This window comes from Miscanthus floridulus, chromosome 4, assembly GCF_019320115.1.
Source record: "Miscanthus floridulus cultivar M001 chromosome 4, ASM1932011v1, whole genome shotgun sequence".
NCBI lineage: Eukaryota > Viridiplantae > Streptophyta > Magnoliopsida > Poales > Poaceae > Miscanthus > Miscanthus floridulus.
In genome coordinates this window covers 108,826,252-108,848,397 of record NC_089583.1, presented here as the reverse complement: position 1 = coordinate 108,848,397, position 22,146 = coordinate 108,826,252, and the positions used below count along the sequence as shown (strand labels likewise).

At 43.8% G+C, this 22,146-nt stretch overlaps 2 protein-coding genes across 2 annotated transcripts; both read left to right on the top strand.

Moving 5' to 3' along the window:
* Positions 1 to 11,219: 11,219 nt before the first annotated feature.
* Positions 11,220 to 17,282, top strand: LOC136552555 (protein STRUBBELIG-RECEPTOR FAMILY 3-like). Its single transcript, XM_066544115.1, has 19 exons — positions 11,220 to 11,593; positions 12,070 to 12,332; positions 12,551 to 12,680; positions 12,772 to 12,843; positions 12,949 to 13,014; positions 13,099 to 13,170; positions 13,273 to 13,344; positions 13,430 to 13,501; positions 13,586 to 13,651; positions 13,768 to 13,833; positions 13,914 to 14,308; positions 14,400 to 14,456; positions 14,611 to 14,676; positions 14,778 to 15,088; positions 15,187 to 15,455; positions 15,563 to 15,698; positions 16,298 to 16,431; positions 16,553 to 16,709; positions 16,788 to 17,282. Exons 2-19 carry the CDS (start codon positions 12,209 to 12,211, stop codon positions 16,872 to 16,874), a joined length of 2,352 nt encoding a protein of 783 aa, XP_066400212.1. The 5' UTR covers positions 11,220 to 11,593; positions 12,070 to 12,208; the 3' UTR covers positions 16,875 to 17,282.
* A 323-nt stretch (positions 17,283 to 17,605) lies between these two features.
* Positions 17,606 to 22,046, top strand: LOC136550284 (uncharacterized). The gene is made up of 5 exons (XM_066541805.1): positions 17,606 to 17,955; positions 18,760 to 18,809; positions 19,706 to 19,783; positions 19,963 to 20,824; positions 21,218 to 22,046. The coding sequence occupies exons 1-5, from the start codon at positions 17,797 to 17,799 to the stop codon at positions 21,785 to 21,787; spliced, it is 1,719 nt and encodes a 572-aa protein (XP_066397902.1). The 5' UTR covers positions 17,606 to 17,796; the 3' UTR covers positions 21,788 to 22,046.
* Positions 22,047 to 22,146: the final 100 nt, after the last annotated feature.

Below are 22,146 nucleotides of genomic sequence, written 5' to 3'. Positions count from 1 at the left end.
GCTATAGTAAACATGTGCTAATGATGGATTAATTAGGCTTAATAAATTCGTGTCGTGGAGTACCGATGGATTCTATAATTTGTTTTTTTATTAGTATCTAAATATCCTATGCGACACTCTTACGTGACATCTTCTAAATTTTAGTCACCGGATCAAACACTCCCCTTGTGCTGCTGCCCCCTGCTGCTGCATTGTGGCGGGCGAGCGGCGGCTGGTGGATCCGTGGAGCTGTTGCTGCAGATCCCACTTGCTGTGTGTTACGTAGTAGATGCCTGATGGAGCACGTAATGTAAACTCGCCTGGCAAATGTGGACCTCCAGATGTTTAATCTCAGGAAGTCTTTTCGTCTGATTCTGTCTGATGATTGGTTTTCGAGTGCCTCCCGTGTTCGACGTTCAAAAGTAGTACTGCATATTTGCATTCTTTCCTTATTTCTCGAAGCAGAGAATTAGCAAGGACCCACAGGTTTATAAGGCTGAAAACATTCACCGTGGGCAAAGGTGTGCGAAGGACGAAGGTGCCAGGCGCAGGCGGCGTGTGTGGTCAAGCGCCCACCTTGTTTTCCTTTCGGTAACTGCGGTCGCTTTCGCTCGCGTGATAGTGATACGGTATAAAGGCTGTAAGGTCAAAATCAAAATCAATAGCAGAACGGTATGACTGCAACCGTGAGAAGCGGCTCGCTAGCTTTCAGGTGACTACGCCGTCTCGTGTCGACGCTGAACCTTGACAGGTTCGGTGGTGACGGGCGACCCGGCACGTCAGACGACGCCCTCGAGGAGACAGGCAATTCGACAGTCCAAACTCCGAGGCAGTCATTAGCGGCAAGGGCCCAGGGTGTCATTTGGTAGTCTGTCAGCGTGCGGGCCCTGTTAGCTCTGGTCACATCGGATGTTTGACACATGCGGGAAGTATTAAATATGGACTAATTACGAAACTAAATACATAGATTAAGACTAATTTGCTTTAAACCTAATTAGTCCATGATTTGATAATGTGGTGTTACAATAAATATATACTAATGATATATTAATTAAGTTTAATAAATTCGTCTGGTAGATTAATGAGGATTTTTATAATTTATTTTATTATACACTCGATATGACATCCCACACGACATCCTAGACTTTAGTCACGTCTCTTGTTCAGCCAACCTGACAACGCAGTGACAAAAACACGCTGCAACCGCGAGGCAACGAGACCGTAACCGTGCCGAGCCCGACTGGTCAGACCTAAGCCGCCAGCCAGATCTACTGCTACTCCGTACGGCGGAATTGCGGCCGCTGCAGCACGACGGGCCGACGGAGACGACAGGCGGAATCCGGCCACTGTTTCACCAACCCGATTATCCAATGCCCTCCTGGCCTCGACGGTCGCCGCCGCCTGTTCACTTGCGCGGTTGCCGAATTTTTTACTATTTAACCCCTTTTTTTTTTTTTTAAGTTTCTCTCAAATAGACCCCTGGTGGAAGAATTCCAGAAATGGACTCTTGGCTCGGCGCCACGGTCACTGGCGCCGAGGTCCTGGGCATGGGAAAATGGCCTGCCAGGGGCTCGGCGCCAGAGTGACTGGCGCCGAACTCGGCGCCATAGTGAATGGCGCCGAGACACCTGCATTTAACCCAGCCTGCACTTCTTCCCCGAGCTGAATTTTGGCTAAGTCCCTAAATTTACCATAAGATGGGCAACTTAGAATTTGGCTAAGTCTTTAAATTTACCATGAGATGGACATGCTGAAATTTGTGGGACAGACATATGCAAAAATGGCTAAGTCTGAATTTTTGCTATGACTTGGAGACTAGAATTTTACCATGACTTGAACATTGACAAATTTAAAATTTTACCATGATTTGGATATTGAGAAATGTGGCTAACTCTAGAGTTTTACACTGACTTGATATTTGAGCACTTAAAACAACGTAGAAATGCTTAGGATAAAAAATGATCTAGGGTTCATGTTGATGAACGAGCCTAAAAATGTTTCTAAGTGTTGGATCAATAGTTAACACCCTTTTTTATGATGCAGTTTTGACCACAGTAAAACTATAGTTTCTTTTCTAGATATAAAGTTTGACCTTTAATAGAAGTTGTAGTTTGAGTTGAGTACAACAAACTTTGTTTTTGGACCTAAACCTAAATCAGTTTGCGATATTTTATCTTCCAAATTTGTATAGCAACTCAATTTAATACCTTATTACGAGTTTGAGTACTCTCTGATGGCGTTTGGGGTTCCATATATGATGATGGGGCATTCATTTGTCTCAGATGCTTTAAATCATTTACTTACCTGAGTCCCTGTGAAGTGACAGGATCAAAGTCAGGAACGATTGCCAAGGTGTCGATGATGATACGCGATAATTTGCTTCATAAACAATCAAAATCAAAACATGAGCTGCAGATAAATTTGTACATCTCATATAAGCTAGATTGTGAGAAATTGAAGAAGTAAATTTGGATATATATATATGTCAATGTGATTTTCAAATCTAGAATGTCAGCCACTATGCAAAATGTAAGCAGATATTAGAGCACATAATACCACAAAACAAATACGCATAGATCGTGGATGTGGTGCAAAATCCCGACTCACCTAGGACAATAGAGAAGGAATCGCATCTTTTATGCCCTGTTCTTCTTAATTCTATAGAAGCGACAGTGGCTAAACTCCTGTAACCTGGTCTTCTCTCTGCTGGGGAAGCCACAGATGACAGATGAGAGCTGCTGGCTGCTGCGAGTTCCTCAGGTCGTGGTCTGTAACACCTCGGGTGTTTAAATGTTAAAATCTGACATGTCATAATATGCATTGCAAAGCATTTGGCATTTGGTGAAAACTTTGATGCGCAATTACTAAAACAAGTTTACATTTGTGTAATGAGTGTTGAATTGTATTGTTTGACTCAAGTTCAAAGTTTGACTGGGTTTTGAATTTTTCGAGAAAACCCCGCGTTTCAACATGTAAACCCTACCCTGAAAATCTATTTCAAAATCTAAGCATATTTTGGGGTTGGGCCCAAAAGCAAAAGTGTAGAGCTTGGCAAGTTATACAAAGTTTGTTTTTGAAGTTTTTCAAGTTGTTTAGAAAATTTTTGAGTAAATCAAAAAGGCGTAATTCGGTAAATTTCCCTATTCAAATTCAAAAGTTCATTTCAAAATCTAGACCGAATTAGGAGATGGTTATAAAAGCAAAGTTGTAGAACTTTTGATTTTGAACAACTTTTGTTTTTGGAGATTTTTGAGTTGTTTAGAAAATTTGAGAGTAATTTATGAAATTTGGCGAATGGCAAACTTGTAATTTCTGTGAACAGTACTCACCACTCAGGCTACACCGGCGGCAATCTTCGGCTTGCTTCCAGTCGCGCGCGTGGCCGTCTGGGCGTCGCGTTGGCGTGCCGAAGGCTGCGTCGTGGCTTCCTTGTGCTTCCTTGGCTGCCCTATAAAGCTCTGGAGCCGCCGTCGTTCTTCTTTCTTCGCTCTCTGTTTTTCCCGTCGCCGCTGCTCCATCTCCGGCGAGCCCGTGCCGTCGTTGTCGTGCTCCACCGTCGCTGTTAAGCTAGTCCCAGCTCCGCCTGAACCTTGCGCGTCCATCTGACCCACCAATTTAGCTTGTCTTCACCGGGAACTCGAGTTTCATCGCCTTCTTCCTCGCGGCCGGTAACCTCACCGTCGCATGCGCATCTTCGTGGCCAGAGTCCGTCGGTGAGCCGTTGCCCTTGATTGATGTCCCTTTAGCTTCGTCTCGATGCCGTAGTGCTCATTTCACTATTGTTTGGCCGTTTTATCCACTGCAGTCGCCGGCACACCGTCACCGACGATCCTTGCTCCGCCGCCGTTGCTGTTCACGTCGACCCGTGTCTACGTTGCTTCTCCGGCCTTAATTCTTGCTTGAACGTGTTCGTGGTGAGCTACTGGACCTTCCCATGCCCTCTGTTTCCCCGTTTTCGGCTTCGTTTCGCCGGCGTAACGTCGCCGAGCCACCGCATCCGCCATGGCCGACGCCAAGCTCGTAACTCATAGTAATTCGTCTAGCTAGTGCCTTCAGTCGATGCGCCGTGATGATGTGGTCATTTTGGTACCTTGACCGTCGCCTTTGGACTCACCGCCGGTGAGTTTGCGCCGGTCAGCGCCGTCGTCGTCGTAGTCAACACGCGGGAGGTAGATGATGACAGGTGGGGTCCGATGTCAGTGACTCAGCGTTCAAATGGATTTTTTTTCTATTTTCAGATTTGAATGAATAGTGTCTATTTTTGTTATTTTTGTGTAGATTTATTTAGAGCTCCAAAAATTATGAAAATTTTTGTGTGACTTCTCTGAGATGTATAGTATTTAAGAAAAATATGAAATAGTGTTTTTCAGTAAGTTTTAAATGTGATAAAAATTGCTCAATTTATTCATAAATGGATTTCCAGGATTTTTCTAGGCTTATTTATTTATCCAAAAATTATGAAATTTGTTTTGCCACTTAGTTAACATGTAATGAACATGTACTAAAATTTTGGGCTCAATTAGAATAAGTTGATTTATTTCATAATTTTGAATTAAATAATTAATTCATAAATGCAAATAGTAACCTTTAGTGATTTAGGTTTTGTTTGGAATTTTGGATTGAGTGATGACCTTGGGTCATTTGTTGTTAATGATCCTTGGCAGTTGATGTATGTGTTTACGAAAAAGGATTAGTTTGTTTGACTTGCAACTGTACCGCGAAGGAAAGTTGTATTCAAATTATTAATTTTTCATCCCTCATCGAGCATCATGTTTCGAATTCCGCATCATGTTAAACATGGCATTGTTATTACGTGTAGTGAACGAAGGTGAAAACGTGGTAGTTAATCAAGCTGTTGAAGAGGTTAATCCGTCTGTTGAGGTCGGGTCGAATACTTGTGTAACGTCGCAGGAATCGGACTTTTCTGTCAACGAAGGCAAGCCCCGGATGCATACAACCCTACCTTGTGTTTTATAAATTAATTTCGCTTTTGCTTTCCATTACTGCATTAAGTGATTAGGAGTTAAGTAAAAGCCTAATTGTTGCATTACCACCCTTGTTATTCCATATTTACCATATTACCAGTTTTAAACTCGTATATGCCTAGTCTTGCTTAGCTATGCGTAGAACGATGAAAGTCGGGTGACTACCTGCCACCCGCAAGTTACAAATGGAACACTGGTTAACTATGTTAACATGTGATATAGGAATGTGGAGTAATAAATCTAGACCGGGTGGACTCGGTGAGTGTGAGCCACAAGACATGGAGGTCTTGTGAGCGGGTTCTTTTCGCCTGTGTCGATTAAGACACGTCCGTTGTTGAATTGCATGAGGTGAGAATTTGTAGTACTAACCACATACTCCGGTAAGCCTAAACTTGGCAATTCTATTACGAGAATGGCTACTCGCGCACTGGGAGTGGAGAGATGGCGGGAATAGCGTGTACCCACGTGGCCATGGGCTGGAATGGTGGAGTACTGTGTTCTCGGGTGGCGTGGACCCGTTCTTGTTTTAGAGGATCTGAGGGTAGGTTGGTATATGTAGGTCGGGGACCCGCATATGTCGTGTGGTCTGGAATTCCCAACTGGGTGTTAATCGGTTCGAATCGTCGTTGCTCCTCGGTTATAGAGACTCAACTCACTATTCATCATCGTAGAATTAATAACTGGAACTTGAATAAGGCTTGTGAAGGTGCTGAATATGAAGTTTCATGATCTCAGTGCGGATCGTGTCAGCTTTGTATATAATTCTTGAGAAGTTTTCTATATAAAGAATGTTGTTAAAAGAGCTTTTACGCAAAAGAACTTTGATCATTGTTAAAGCTATACCTTGAATCCTTGAGCCTACATTACTGAGTTTATCAGTTAAGATTTCGGATAAGTCTTGTTGAGTACCTTTGTACTCAGGGTTCGTTGACCCCTTGTTGCAGGTGAGCCTCATGAGCAGATCTGTTTTGGATCGTGCTGCATGACTATCGTTCGTTCTGACGATGAGAATTAAATGTGTGATCCTTGGGCAGGATGTTTATTTTGTGTGTTAAGTATATGTTAGTTATGCCACTCTACTACTACTATGGTTTGTAATAATTATGGAACTTAGTTTGTAAGGTTTGAAACAACTGTTTGTAAACTATGTTATTGTAAGACTTCCGCTGTTTTTACTCTGGTTTTGATATTTGAATAAATGTTGTAATACTGCAATGACTCTGTAACGTGATCCTGCTCGGAAATCGTGGATGATTCGGGGTTCCCCGAGGACACCCGACAGTCTTTTTAAGTTATTAGAAACATATGCATAAATGTCAAAGGTCGTCGGACAGTGACAGGTGCATGTGGGCCCTATAACTTAGGAGGTTCTGCCACATGGTCCCACCACCATGTGACATCGGACTGACACCGACGAACCACCATGGCGCCACCCAAAAGCCTCATTTGAGTGAGCTCGTGGTCATATCTAAGAGAGAACATGCTCAACTCCGACAAATAGATCTGTGATGGACAACCAAATTTTGTCAGGAGTTGTGCTCTGTTGAGCGATATGGTTGAGTAGGAATGATATGGTGTTTAACAAGGTTAAAGCTAATACTTCCATGACAACAAAACAAGTCTTGTCAAGTTTGGACTTAGCCACGGTAAAAAATCAGACCATCTCGTGCTAAATATACATATGTCCATCTCATGGTAAAATCACAGATTTAGACAAATTGTAACATATCCAAGTCACAATAAAATTCAATATGGCATTGCCATGGTAAAAATTCAAATTACATATCCATGGTAATTCTAGTCTCTAAGTCATAACAAAAATTCAGACTTGGCCATTTTTGCATATGTCTGTCCCACGGTAAAAATCAAATTTGACAATGTCCAAGTCATGGTAAAAATCCAGGCTTAACAAATTTCAGCATGTCCATCTCATGGTAAATTTAGGGACTTAGCCAAAATTCTAAGTTGCCGGTGATTATGAGGTAGGGTGAAGTGGCGAGAAAAAAACCCGAGACGGAGGAGAAATAAGAGGAAAAACGCTCGAGGAAGAAGTGCAGGCTAGGTTAAATGCAGGTGTCTCGGCGCCATTCACTATGGCGCCGAGCTCGGCGTCAGTCACTCTGGCGCCGAGCCCTTGGCAGGCCATTTTCCCGTGCCCAGGACCTCGGCGCCAATGACCGTGGCGCCAAGCTCGGCGCCAGTCACTCTGGCGCCGAGCCAAGGGTCCATTTCTGGAATTCTTTCCGCCAGAGGTCTATTTGAGAGAAACTTTCAAAAAAGGGCCAAATAGTAAAAAATTCGGGCGCGGTTGCGCCTCCGGCCTTGTCGCGCCGTACAACAGGGCAACTTGGATTAAGCGTAATTAACTTTCCCGGGATGCGGGGCGACCGGGCGAGGACAAGATGATCTGTGATTACCGACTGGGTTAGGGTTAGCGATGCACGTGAGGGCAGCCGCCGTCACTCCTCGTTGATGCCACTAGTAATAAAGTCCATTCTGCGCGTGTTTAGTTGAACCTCAAATTCCCAAAAAAATTGCTACAGTACCCATCACATCTAATCTTGCGCTACGTATATGGAGCATTAAACGTAGACGAAAACAAAAACTAATTGATTGGAAATTGCGAGACGAACGTTTTAAACCTAATTAATCCATAATTGAATACTAATTGCCAAATAAAAACAAAAGTGATACAGTAGCCCAAAATCCAAACTTCACGCAACAACTGAACACGCGCTCTTTTTTTTTTACTCGGATCGCAGTAATAAAAGCCACCGTGATTTGAATTCGGTCAGGATTTGGACATGCGGCGCTGCGGTCCTGTCGTGTCAGTTCGGCGACTCGGGGCTTGTTTAGATACCATCCAAATTTCAAGTTTTTTCACTCTCTCTCTATTACATTAATTTTTAGTTACTTGCATGGAGTATTAAATATAGGTAAAAAAAATAACTAATTACATAGTTTAATTGAAAATCACGAGATGAATCTTTTGAGCCTAGTTGATCTATGATTGGACAATATTTAACAAATAAGACGAAAGTGATATTATTCATGGAGTTGAAAAAAGTTGCAATCTAAACCTGGCCTCGAGCGGATCGTCGGCCACCGGGACTGACACAGCTACAACGGCTACTAGACCGACGACCCCTAGCACTGGCCATTGTTTAGGCCTGGTTTAGATCAGGACGTAAAAATTTAAGGTGTCACCTAGAACGTCATAAGAGGGTGTCCGAGGTGGTATTCGGATACTAATAAAAACATAAATTACAGGATCCATCAGTAATTTGCGAGACGAATTTATTAAGCTTAATTAATTTGTCGTTAGCATATGTGTTACTATAGCATCACGTTGTCAAATTATGAACTAATTAGGCTTAAAATATTTGTCTAGTAAATTAGTACCATTAGTTATTTTTTTAGTCTATATTTAATACTTCATACATGTATCTAAACATTCGATAGGATTAGAAAGTAAACTTCTCAAAAAGTACTGGCAGGGCCGTTTAGTAGCCGTTACAGCCGGAAACCGACGGGTATCCACCGTGAGTGTCCATCACTGGCCACGACTAAAATATGTTGTGGGTGCGATTGTACTTAACAAACACGCCACTTGACGACGATAGCCAATCACACTGCACCGCACCGTACAGCGCCCAGCGGATGCACGCCAAGAGCTCAAAAAGCTTCGTCACCTTTCCTTTCTGGCGTGGATCCGACGGTCTAGCCTCGTGCGATTTGCTGCATTGCTGGTTCTGGTTGGAATATTGCTCTTCGCTTGTAGGAATTCGAGTGCCCTTTTCTTCTTCTACTATGTCTGCCTTGCTGGGAATGCCGGTAGGAAAGGAACTGTGTTATTCTGCATGGCACGGACGGAGAAAGTAGAGGGAGGAAATTCCACGTGCTTTTCGCCCGCTCGCGTGCAGTCGTGCACGGCGACGACACACGGTCAGAACGGATGAAAAATGCCGATGCGCAGGTTCAGAGATGACGTGACGTGAATGGAATTGCGCCCCGGTGATTTACGCTGGAATCGGGCTGGAAAGACAGGACAAAAGGCTCACGCGAGGTAGGAGGGAGTACGCGATCATTCCGTGACCCCATCCATTTTGTCCATTGGCCTGCGCCAACGCCATCAACGTTGCCGGAAATCGAAAGCCGAACGGAAAGCGGGCTCACTCAGTCACTCGGGACCTGTTGAATCCATCGTATTTTCACACGCCTCCTTATGCTAGGCCCAGGTCCTGTTTGGCACGCTCTGGTTCCTCTGAAAATGGCTCCGGCTCTAATTTCTTTAAAGGAGCAGTTTCTCTGGAGGAGCTGAAGCCGTTTCGAAAAACATCTGGCAAAACGTCTCATTCGCACTGAACGACGTGAACCCACAACAAGGAGCCACGTGAAACTCGTTTTTGAGGTTTCTCCTGCGCAGACAAAAAATAGCTTCGGCTCTTGACCGGCTCCCCATGCGGAGCCCTTTTCAAAACAGTCGTTTGGCATAGCTCCTGCAGGGGTCAAAGCTGAAGCCCCTGCCAAAGAGGCTCTAAGACTTTTTTTTTTCAACCTAAAATCGCTTGAGCTGCTCCGTACAACTGCTGTCGCCAGCACTGCTCATTCCCAGGGGCGAGCCGATGGACACTGGCGCTGGCAGCGGCAAATTCAAAGAGAAAATTTCCTCATTGTCATAAAAAAATATAATACTTCCTTGGTTGCCATAAAAAATTATAGCTTGCCTTCGTTGCCATCACTTTGTAATTCTTGATTCCTTCATTGTCATTGCCGTGGACAACAGGCACATTCTGTTAGACTAGATGAAAAAAGACAGCTTTACCCCTCTCTTGAATTTTCTCCAACAGAATTCAGACCATGTACAACAGTACAAGGAGGCGGTAGGTGGGGGCCAAGGCGAGAGGCGAGGCGCCCGGTGGGTGGCGGTGTTGAGGCCTCGGACGGTGGCGACGTTGAGGCATCGATCGGTGGCAGGGGCGAGGAGGCGTCCGGTTGGTGGCGCCCCACGCGTGGCGTCGGCGGCACCCGGCACGCAACGCGGCCCGCTAGTGCCGGCGGCAACGCTCGACGCTCAGCGCGGCCTGCGCGTGGCGGCTGTAGCGCGACCTGCTAGTTCCAGCAACGGCGCCTGGGCGCTCGGTGCTCAGCGCGGCCTGCGCGCAGCTGCGGTGGCGCGGCTCGCTAGTGCCGGTGGCGGCGCTCAGTGCTGCCTACGCATGCCGGCGGCAGCGGCATGCGCTTAGCACGGTCCGTGCGTGGAGGCGGCGGCGCACGGCGGCGCCTGGCGGCACGAGGTCCGCCCGCGCAGGGCTCGCCGTGGTGTCGCGCTCGAGATCAGGGTGCGAGCAGATGTGGGCCCTGTTCGCTTGTCTTATAATCCGTACTTTTCAGCTTATTTTTTCAGCCGGAACAATATTTTCTCTCATAACAAATCAGCCGGAACAGTGTTTCGACTTGTTTTTCAGCGAAGCGAACGAGGCCGTGGATCGGGTACTTGATCCGTGTTTGTTTTTCCCCAAAAATAATGCGGCAAGAAGGATTGCTGGGCTTTTTGGCCAATGCGTTCATCTGGGACAGGGGCAGGGGCAAGACCGGAAAATCATTTTTCCAAAGTGAACAAGGATCGCGCCTTTCTGTCAGCTCAATGGCAAATAAGGAACCAAATTATCTAAATAGATGGCAGTTAAGTAAACAAAACTCATTTATGTAACGGTGATGGCAATGAAGGAATCAAAAATTACAAAGTGATGGCAACCAAGGAATGCTATAATTTTTTATGGCAACCAAGGAAGTATTATAAGGCCTCGTTTAAATCTAGGATGTAAAGTTTCGGGACGTTACATGGGGGTGTCACATGGGGTGTTTGGATACTAATAAAAAAACAAAGTACAGCCGTAAGTGATCCGCGAGATGAATTTATTAAACCTACTTAATCCGTCATTAGCATATATGTTACTATAACACAACATTGTCAAATCATAGACTTATTCGGCTTAAAGATTCATATTGTAAATTAGTCGCAAACTATACAATTAATTATTTTTAGCCCATATTTAATTCTCTACGTATAAGGGAGGACTAAAGAATGCCTAAGTTTCGATGGCAACTAGGAAATTCTCTCAAATTCAAAAGCGGCTCGTTTCGGTGGGGGCTTGTCCTTTTCCTGCCTGCCCCACAGCCCCTGCGGCCCTGCCCCAGCGTCTGCAGTAAATGGCTGTTCCGCTCGCCTCGCCTGCGCGCACTCAACACAGACGCTCCCCCCCCCTCGCCGCAGTCCCGCCGCGTTACGCGCCCCCGCTTTGTCTCCTTTTCCGGCGCCCGCGACGGACTGCGACGAGCGGATAGATAGATCTGTGCTGTGCGTGACGACCCAGCTCTCTATCTATCCCCGTCCCTGTCTCGCCATCCTCCTTTCTCTTCTTCCTCCTCCACTCCCCACCGAGCTGAGCGAATCCTTAGCGGCCAAGTCTTTCCGAGAAAAGGAGGACCGCACTCGCTGCTGCTGGTCGCTTGCTTTCGGTGGCGAGCGTCTCGGTAAAGCGGCGTCGGCGTCGGAGGCGGCGGCAGAGACTGGACTTGCTTGCTGCGCAGTGCAGTGCTGCCTTGGAGACAGGATCCTGATGCAGGTATGGGGGGGCTTCTTCTTCTCCTTTCTTCTTTCTGGATTCTGGAGGTTGTTCGGCGTCCCTGGTTTTTCCGGCTCTACTTCTTCTCTCGTCCCCGCTCTGCATTCCCACCTGTGTGCTCTCTTCCATGCGAAGAAGAAGAAGATGTTAAGGCGTTAAGCGAATATTTTTTTTTGGAAAGATATGTTAAGCGAACTGCAAGTGACGCTTTCACACACAGGCGAGAAGAGATGCCTGAAAACAATTGCAGTATAGGAAGCGTCGTGATTTCTTTAACACGCGTAACCGCAAGAAGTGAGAGTTATTTTTTTTTTCCCTCCAGATGTTGTGAGTTTGATACTGAATTTTGGTCTTTTTTTTTTTTTTTTTTGCGTTCCGAGAATCTTCCTGCATCAGCATTGTTTACTTTCTCGTGCGCCTCTCGTTCCTTTGTCCCCTGCGTTCTAATGTTCCCTCCTTTTTTTTTTCGACCCCAGGCTGTAATCCTCAGGGAGTCAGGGACTCATAATTGATCAGTGTGTCCAAAGACCAGAGAGGAACGTGACTGAGTTTGCCACCTTCATCCACTGTGGTCGCTCGTCTGCTAATGCTCGCATTGGAGGATTGCTCACGGATATGCTTCTGGTGATGGGCACCCCGGGGAGCTCGCGGGAGCTGTCAGCGCTGATTGCTTCCGCCGCCATCTTGCTGTTACTCTCTGCGTTGCCGATTTGTCGGCCCTACACCTACGAGCAAGATGGTATGCAACATCCTTTTTTTTGTTTGCTGCCACTATTTTTCAAGATTCAATATTCGTCAGGCGGTCATGGTACATCACACACATCGCTATGGGTTCGAAAGATCACGCAGGGTCGCAGATTGAGATTGTGTGTGTTTATGCTTACAATGATACTGAAAATGGGTTAATTTACTGACTCGCTACAATTTCCATGTTATGTGTTTTCTTATGTTTGTCAGTGTTTGCGATAAATGGCTTGTACACGGCACTTGGAGCACCACAGCTGCCTAATTGGACTTCAAATGGTGGTGACCCCTGCAATGAGAGCTGGCAGGGTGTTTCATGTGTGGCGTCAAATATCACCTCCATGTATGATCAGTGCTTATATTTTTTTCCTGAAGTATTTCAACTCAGTGAGCCCTTTTGGTTAACTGAACAATGCAGCATGTTCTTCTTGTAGAGTACTCAGCGGTGCAAATTTGGGTGGACAGCTGGGCAACACTTTGGGGAATTTCACATCATTAATCACCTTGTAAGCTGACAATATGTAGAGTTTGTGATGCCAGTCTGTTTGGGATCTGAATTCGTGACATTCTATCAAGTTGGCACTTAACGCTGCCTGATTTACCTCATTTAGGGATCTCAGCAACAATAATATCGGCGGGACCATACCAGATGGTCTACCACTCACAATGCAGAGATTGTATGTCTACTCGAGCATTCTATTGCTCTTTCCATCCACTTGCATGATTATTTTCTTACTACAAGACCTTTCTGTCAATCACAGTTTCCTTTCAGCTAACCAGCTAAGTGGTAGCCTTCCAAGTACATTGTCGTCCCTTACACTTTTGACAAGCATGTAAGTATATTACTGCCAATACAAATTCACAGGCCTTTAGAAAATTAGAACTTGCTATGATAGTTTCTCAATCTGTCCCTCCTATGTTCTTTCATTTTGCAGGTCACTCAATAGCAATCATTTGACTGGAGCGATACCAGATGTATTTTCAGCACTCACTGGACTTGCAAATTTGTAAGAGCACTCTAACTTGGATAACAATGTTATTCTACAGATAATTTAAAGCTACTTATCAATGACAATCAATCTTCTTAATTAGAGATTTTTCTGACAACAACTTGACCGGTTCGTTGCCGCCTTCAATGGGAAATTTGACAGCATTGACTAGCCTGTGAGTACTGAAAGCCTATCGCACTATCATTTGTGATGGACTTTTCACTATGTTTAATTACCTCACTTTCTACAATCGTTGCAGACATATTCAGAACAATCAAATATCCGGAACCCTTAATGTGTTGCAAGATCTCCCTTTCCAAGATTTGTATGCCCACTCCATTATAGATTCTCTGTTTTTTCTTTTCCTGAAGGGTAACTGAATTGGCCTTTTAATGAAATGAAATTTCTGCCGTATTTCATGACAACTGTTTAATTCAACAGGAACATTGAAAACAATCTTTTCTCTGGTCCCGTGCCTGTGAAATTACTGAACTTGCCAAACTTCAAGTAAGAACTCAGAACTTCCTTGATTGGCCCTTTTTTTGGCAGGGGTGCACAGTGCTCATATAATTTAATTTACTGCCCAGGAAGGATGGGAACCCATTCAATACCAGCATAGCTCCATCTGCGCAGCCTCCCTTGGCGCCAACACCATTACCATCAGTCCCACCTTCAACAGGGCATGTCCCCTCAAAAGAACCTGCACATTCTTCTAGTGTTCCAGGTGGAAGTACTTCAGGATCAGGAAAACATACTACACTCAAATTAGTTGGAAATATTCTTATTGGGGTGGTATTAGCAGTAGTTCTTGTGCTAATTGCAATGTACTGTTTATCCAAGTACAAAGAAAAAAAGTCGAGAGGTCATATTTATATGAAAAACAAGATAGGAAGGGTACCTCAGAAGCTTGGAGAGCCTAAAATCAAGGAAGTGGTAGAAATGAAGGAGTCGCCATTAAAACTCGAGAATAATGCTGAGAAAGGTTCCAATTCTTTCTCTTGACACTATTCTGTCATCTCTCTTTCTCTCTGATTTTTCCCTCTAACCTTTAACATCTTCAATATTTTAAGCAGCTTCGAATGTTGTTTCTGATGGAAGAGAGGAGCAGAAGTTAAAAATGCCAACGTCAGGTGACTGACTTGAACCCTAAGAAAATGCACACAATTGTAACTATTATTATTTTATTTCGGTGCAAGTTTGAATACAGGAGAATTAACAGATATACTGGCATATGAGGTCCCACATTTCCTCAATCTGTTTACATTTAAAGAATGCTTTGTGCAGAAACTTCAAATGTGGTTTATGATCCAAGTCGAAGGGATGGGCAGAACTTAGATTCGTCAATGGCAGGTAAATGAGTTCAAATTCAGTTGCATCAGAACCCAGAATTATTATTCCAGTGCACTGCAAATTTTAGTATACGGAAGTTAACACAAACAATCGCATGGCAGCTGTACCTGGGGTTGTTACAATGAATAAAAAAGAGCATGTGATTGATATGGAAAAGGCTGATAATTTTGTTGAGGACCAACTGCATCCCCCGCAGCCAATTGCACCGCGGACTGAAAAAGTCATTGTCAAACCAAGTGTTCGTACAAGAAAGGGTAGAGTACCTTCAGTTGAAAAGGTGGAATCGACGACTACTGTCAAGTCCTTCTCCATTGCATCCCTCCAACAATATACCAATAGTTTCAGTGAGGAAAATATCATAAGAGACAGCAGGTTTGGTAAGGTATATCTGGCAAAGCTTCCTGATGGAGAGGTAAATGGTTCAGCAAAATTTCAAGTAATTGTTATCTTCAAGTTTGGGTTCATGATACAGTTATCAGCTCTGAAATTATGTATTCATTTTTTAAGCAGCTACTGGAAATTTTGAAGATCGACACTTCTAACTCAAAAGTGCCAGTAGATGCCTTTCTTGAGCTAGTTGTGAGGATTTCTGAACTGAGGCATCCTAACATACTTGGTCTTGTTGGATACTGTGCGGAGTTTGAGCAGCGATTACTTGTCTACGAGTACTGTAGCAAGATGACCCTACATGATGAACTTCGTCATGTAGATGACTCAAGCAAGCCATTATCATGGAATGCGCGCCTCCAAGTTGCTGCGGAGGCAGCAAAATCATTACAGTATGAAGACATAAAATTGCCCCTATCCCATTTTTTTTAATTATTATTTGTGTGCTGTGATTTGAAAAGATATCTGAAAATGCTGTGTATATCTTTCCTTTTTGCAGACATCTTCATGACAGTTGCCAACCACCAGTTGTACATCAAAATTTTGAACCATCTGTTGTTCTTCTCAACAGCACCTTAGTTGTGCATATTTCTGAATGTGGCCTTGCATCATTAGCATCAAAATCAGTTTCTCAGGTAAAATAATGCTAATCACAATATTTTGATATTAGATTTTTCTTACCTATTAAGGATGCTTGTAACTAAAGGTGGTGCTATTTCTATTTTGCTAATCCCGACCTATCTATTTTATATTTGTTTGTTAGTTCAGTCTCTTGAAAACGGGTTTGTATTGGACTATTGGCCACATTTATATAACTAGCTGCAAAATTGTATGATTGTGGACAATTCACTTGTACTTCAACACATTTGTTAAGACAAATATGAACCTAAACATAACTAAAACATGCATTATGCCGTGATGCTTTTTGGCCTATACCAGTTTTCTATTGCATCTGTACCTGCCACCTCATGCTTGTTTTCTCCTTCCATTTTGTAACCACATGTGATTTTACTGGGCTATTTTTTTCTTTATATTTTGATGCTTTAAAATTAAAGTTCCATATACAATGCTATTCTTTGAGTTTTGGTTGTGAACTTATGATATATTGCTGTCATTAAAACTTGCCAATTCATTTCAAAGTAGTGAATAGTAGAATCCATGCTTGATGAGAAGGGAGGGAATGCTATTATTCCATCTTCTTATAAACCAACCTTTATTTTACTTTGCATGACAGTTGTCCGGACGCACCTTATTCCATTATGAAGCACCTGAAGTGCATGAATCTGGATCAGTAAGTGATCGAAGTGATGTTTACAGCTTCGGTGTAGTTATGTTGGAGCTTCTAACAGGGCGTAAACCTTATGACAGGTAACATTAGAAATAAAGAACACAAATCCATTTTTTTACACTCATCTGGCACATTTATTTTTCTTGAAGATGATTTCTGACCTAAGGAATCTAACAACTTCACATGGAATGGAATTTGCAGTTCACGTCCACGAGCTGAACAACATCTAGTGCGATGGGCCACTTCTCAACTCTATGATATTGATGCCATAGCGAAGATGGTTGATCCCTCCATTCGAGGACAATGTTCTGAAAAGGCATTATCCCGTTTTGCTGACATTATTAGCCGCTGCATTCAGGTAAAAACATTTGATCCTACATCTGACGTCCTCTTCACATGAAGGTATGCAGTGTGACTAACCTTAAACTTTATGCAGCATGAACCGGAATTCAGGCCACCAATGTCTGAAGTTGTCCAAGACTTAACTCGCATGGTAAGTAGTGTATCAAGGGCTTCCATGTAGGCGATCCCTTAAGGAAGGGAAAAATGTGGAGGCCCGTGCTTAGAAATTAGAATTCAAGAATGCACCTCGTTTTGGGGCTTCTTGCCAGATTCAGTTCTCTCTGGCCATGTTGCAAGATGCCTTTGATGATCATTGATACGGTAGTAGGATATTTTGCCCAACGCAAGATGGATGGAACACAGTAGCATGATGCAAAGAATGCACCGCGTTTTGTCCATTGTCAGCAATGCTCCTCTGAATCTCTGGTCAATTTATAGTCCAATAAACTATTGTTGTAATTCTGTAGTCTGCACAATACATTTCTCAGTGCCCGGTTCCAGATCACTTGGTGTGATTATGCGTGGTTATTTTGACCATATGTAAATACCAAGACGTCAAGCAAATATATTAGAGTTTGCTCGTGTTAAAGGTCACTCTGTGTTGACGATTGATTTCACTTTGTTGAGATGCCGCTGAAAATTTTCTGATCCAATTCATGATTGTCGGATTTAAAGTCCAATCCTGCAATCCGATTCCAGTTCAGTGCTTTTTCCGACACGGACCCAATTCAGTCCCCGTCGGGTCATCCGATTCCGAATTCCAATGCACTACTCCAAGGTCGCAACGGGGAAAAAAGTGGAGCGGCGTGGGGCCCCACCACCCAACGTCCCCACGTCACGCGCGCGCTCTCCCGCCCGAGTCCGAGGCACCGCACGAAACCACGAACCCAGGAATAGGAACCAAACATGAAAAATCCATCACCCACGCGACGCGAGCCAAACCCGAAAAAACAGCAGGCGGGGCAGGGAAACCAGACCACCGGCCCCGAAACCGCGACGACCCGACACCTTGTCCACCTCTCCTCCTGACCTCCCTTTCCGACTCCTACTGGCTATCCACCGCCCGTCTCCCCTGCGATCAAGCCGACCAGAGCCGGCAACCGATGGTGGTGGTGGCGGTGGGAGGGGGCGGCGGCGGCGGCGGCTGGGGGACGTGGGAGGAGCTGGTGCTGGGCGGCGCAGTGCTCCGGCATGGGGGCGCCGCGTGGGCCACCGTGGCCGACGAGCTCCGGACCCGCTCCCCGTGCACCTTCTCGCCCGAGGTACACACCCCGCACCCTGTAAAACCCTAGGTCGTGTTTACAGCTCGAGACCGACTCGGATACGGATTAGGGCATGGCCCTAGGGCCCCTAGGGCCCCACCGGCGCGGAACAACTGTCTCCAGCTAATATCGAGGCTAGGGTTCCGTGGCCCTACCTCTGCGAATGCTTGATTTTGCAATGTCCGTAGAGCTATGTGATTCTATAAATGCTGAATTTCTGTGGTCGTAGATGGTTGGTTCCTAAGTAGGCTGTGATTGGATTTGATTTACCATGCAATGATTTTGAGTTGAACAAAGGGAAGCCCAGTAACAATCATGTAGGCATTAATGAAGTGTGATTGCGATACACACCATGACAATGCACATTGCATGGTTTGTGCACAAATTTCTGCTTACATGTTCTTATAGCCATTGAAATGATGTGCGCTATTTGAGTATTTTCAAGTTCACACACGAGGAGCACACTATTAGGTGACAGCTATTTTCTTAGAAACAAGATAGTTTCCCAGGCAGCCTTCCCCAACTTGCTTGGGACTAAAAGGCTCTGTTGTCGCTGCTGTATAATTTCCTAGGCATTTTTGGGGTGCTACTACTATGTTGCCTTTTTCCCAACAGTGAAACGTAATAGAACCTTTAGCCTAGTAATGTGTGTTTTTTGTGCAGTTTGTTTTACGTATCAAGTTCTTTCTGATTGCATTGCAGTTCAACTGTTTTATTATCATCTGTAAGTTATGGCAGACTGATCAAGTGGTTGTTATTAGAGTTACATACCAGTTCTTTGCTTACAGTTGTTAATATCTGCAGGAATGTGAAGCAAAATTTGCAGAGATACAGTTGCGGTACTCTGCATGCAAGTAAGCGTGTGATGTTCATACTTTGTACCTTCTTGTCATGACCTTGCAAATTGGATGAGTGGCATAGAACAACTACTGCATATCATTATATATCTAGAGAAGTTGAAGTAATATGAATTTTGAGCCTTTTTTATGAGCTGATTAAGAACTTTGTGAATCTTTAAACATAACAGTCGGGAAGAGTCTTTGCTATTGTGCTAAATGATAACATGTAAGCAGCATGCTACATTTTGATCATATTAAACAATACTTCTTCAATCTCAAATTATAGTTTACTTTAGCTTTGTGCCTTTGTCCTAAGTCAAACTTGTATAACTTTGATCAAGTTTATAGAAAAATACATCGACATCTAGAATATCAAATTATTTTTATTAAATTCTTCATGAAATTTGTCTTGACAATGCATTTGATTGAACTTGTACATGCTAATGTATTTTTCTAAAAACTTGGTCAAAATTAGAGAAGTTTGACGCAGGGCAAAACTGAAGTGAACTATAATTTGGAACGTGGGAGTAGTTGCTAATCAGCATGTCTGCTTCTGTACTCAACGATCAGAAATGCCTGCACTTCTTTCTATTTGCAAGTTGGTGATTCAAGTTTTTAAATTTGCATCTTACTACTTCACAAGTATACATAACCAACCTCAGTTTGAAGAATGGATAATATACAAGGAAGAGAATAAAGAGAGAAAATACTAAAACATAGACCACTTAGTGATCAACAACCTCAGCTTTAAGATTGGATTCTCAATCCCATAAGCAATAAGTTATGTATACAACAATGCAGGCATTGCACTGCCTTTCAGATGGCTGCAGTTGAATAGATAACTCTGATGTGAAGCATTTTATATTTTTCTGAGTTCCGAACTTCCGATCATCCTATTTGCTTCAATGCAGTGCTTGGTTTGAAGAGCTTCGTAAGCAGAGAGTTGCTGAACTCAAAAGGGATTTGGAGAAGTCGGAAAATTCTATTGGGTTAGTGACAATTTGTTCACAGAGCATTTTTGAAGTTCACTTGAGCTATTTATATTTTTTTTTCTTATTGTTGACTATCCCAGATACAATCTTTGTTGATTGTTTTTCACCCAAGCAAGTCATTGTTTGATACTTTGCCAACTTTTTGGTAATGTGTGATCTTCCTTTTACTCTTCCAGATCTCTCCAATCTGTTATTCAAAGCCTCAGCAATAGCAAACATGTTGATGGGAGTTCTGAATGCCGCACCAGTCATACTGAATCATGTCCGCGCTCCGAAAATACAGCAGATACTAATTCCTCAGGTAAAGAAACGTCCAGGGATAGATCATCAGCTGCTAGTTTCACAGAGGAAGCAAGCAACAGTCAGAAATCTCAGAAAGTGCAGCAGTGTGATACTGATTCAATTCAAGCTATCAATCCATCACCAGATGAGTCATATCCCCAGGCCCACGTTGAAAAGGTCGGTCCCAAAGATGGCTTGCTTTGGGGTTCTAGAAAACAAAGAGGAAGGAGAGTTAGAAGGACACTTCTGAAAGGTGGTGATAGTAGTGGGGATGGTGAACCTACATCTACAGCATGCATACAAAGGGAGGGTTCGTCTGAAGGCTGCATGAAGAACTTGAAAACTCCAAATGTAGAATCAGTTGTTATGAAGAAGGGTGTGAAAACTCCAAAGGTAGAATCTGGTGTGATGAATAAGGATTTGAAAACTCCAAATGTAGGATCTGGTATAATGAAGAAGGGCTTGACAACTCCCAAAGTAGAATCTGATATGATGAAGAAGGGCGTGAGAACTCCTAAAGCAGAATCTGATGTTATGAAGAAGGGGTTGAAAATTTCCAAAGTAGAACCTGATGTTATAAAGGACTTGAAAACTCCCAAAGCAGGATCTGATGTTATGAAGAAGGGCTTGAGATCTCCAAAGGCAGAATGTGGCCAGCCTGTGATTGAGAGAGTTAAACTGAAGCTGGCAGAAATTTTGAATACTATATCGACTCAAGATGACTGCAAAATGTTGCAACGCCAACTTGATACTCAGGTATGATGGGTTCACCGAATTTCATCACTTTTCTATTTGCAGTACCTAAGTGATGGTCTAAATTATCTGTATATATATACTCCACTGATTAATATAGGACTTATGTTGACTATAATGACTCCTTAGGTCATTTGAGAGATGGGATACTTCATGTGGGTGCTAATAATTTTAAAACTGCTATTAAAACGGTTCCGCTTTTTTTTTCCTGCTAGTTACTCAACTCAGATTTTTGTGGGTTTTTAATTATGGTTATTTTCTTACTAGCTGGCTATAGTTGATTATGTTACTTCTCAAATTGATTGTTCCATCAAATCATTCTCAAGGTCTGTGAAATAGCATGAACACTTATGGACTGAATTTCATCTGACTCCTTTCCTTTTCGTCTATATACAGAGGAAAAGAGCTAGATATAAGAAGATGATTCGCCGGCATATGGACTTCCGAATACTTCACTCTAAGGTCAAGAGTGGCGCAATCTCTTGCACCAAGGAGCTTCTGAGAGATATGCTCATTTTCATCAATAATGTAATAGCCTTCTACCCGAAGGCTACATTGGAGCACATGGCTGCGGTTGAGCTTCGTGACTTTGCATGCAAAACAGTGAAGCAGAGTGCAAGCTTGTTCTTGAAAAGCCATGGAGAGACCAGAACAGCTGGTGATGCAAGGGCAATCAAGGTTTCTTCAAGGGACGCTACTGCCAATGAAGGAGATGGCAAGAGACCTTGCAGTGATGTGCTGGCTAATCAAAAGACTATACAGAGAAATGAGCAAGCCAATAAGAGAGGTGTGGGTCGGCCTCCAAAGAGTGGGCAGAGGATTGCTGAGGCGCAGGAAGATAGCCCCATCAAAGGCCGGAAAAGGGGCGCTGGGGCACTGGTAGATAGCCCCAGCAAAGGCAGGAAGAGGAGTGCGGCAGCACAGGAGGATAGCCCCAGCAAAGGGGGCAAGAAGAGCCGGCGGTGAAGCTACCATCAGCTCAATGCCGGTGAAACTGTGTACAGCTTAACCATATATCATTGGCTGGCCCCTTCCAGTGTTGTTTAACTGACAAAAAAGTTTTTGTCCCAGTATTCAAACTGATGTAACAGGAAGGGGCTAGCTGTTTTTTATGTTGTTTTGTAAGGAGTAAGGACAGTTAGAGGGGAACCCTCATTTTCCTGTAGAGATTATCCGAGCTAGGCTATACTTGTCTGATTGTGTAATGCTTAATAGTTTAAGCTGTTATACCATGTGAACTGATGCTTGAACACCGACAGTTATCTGTCAGACTGAACCAGTAGGAGAAACTGCAGGACTTAACAGTTCGGCTCTAGGCAGCGAGA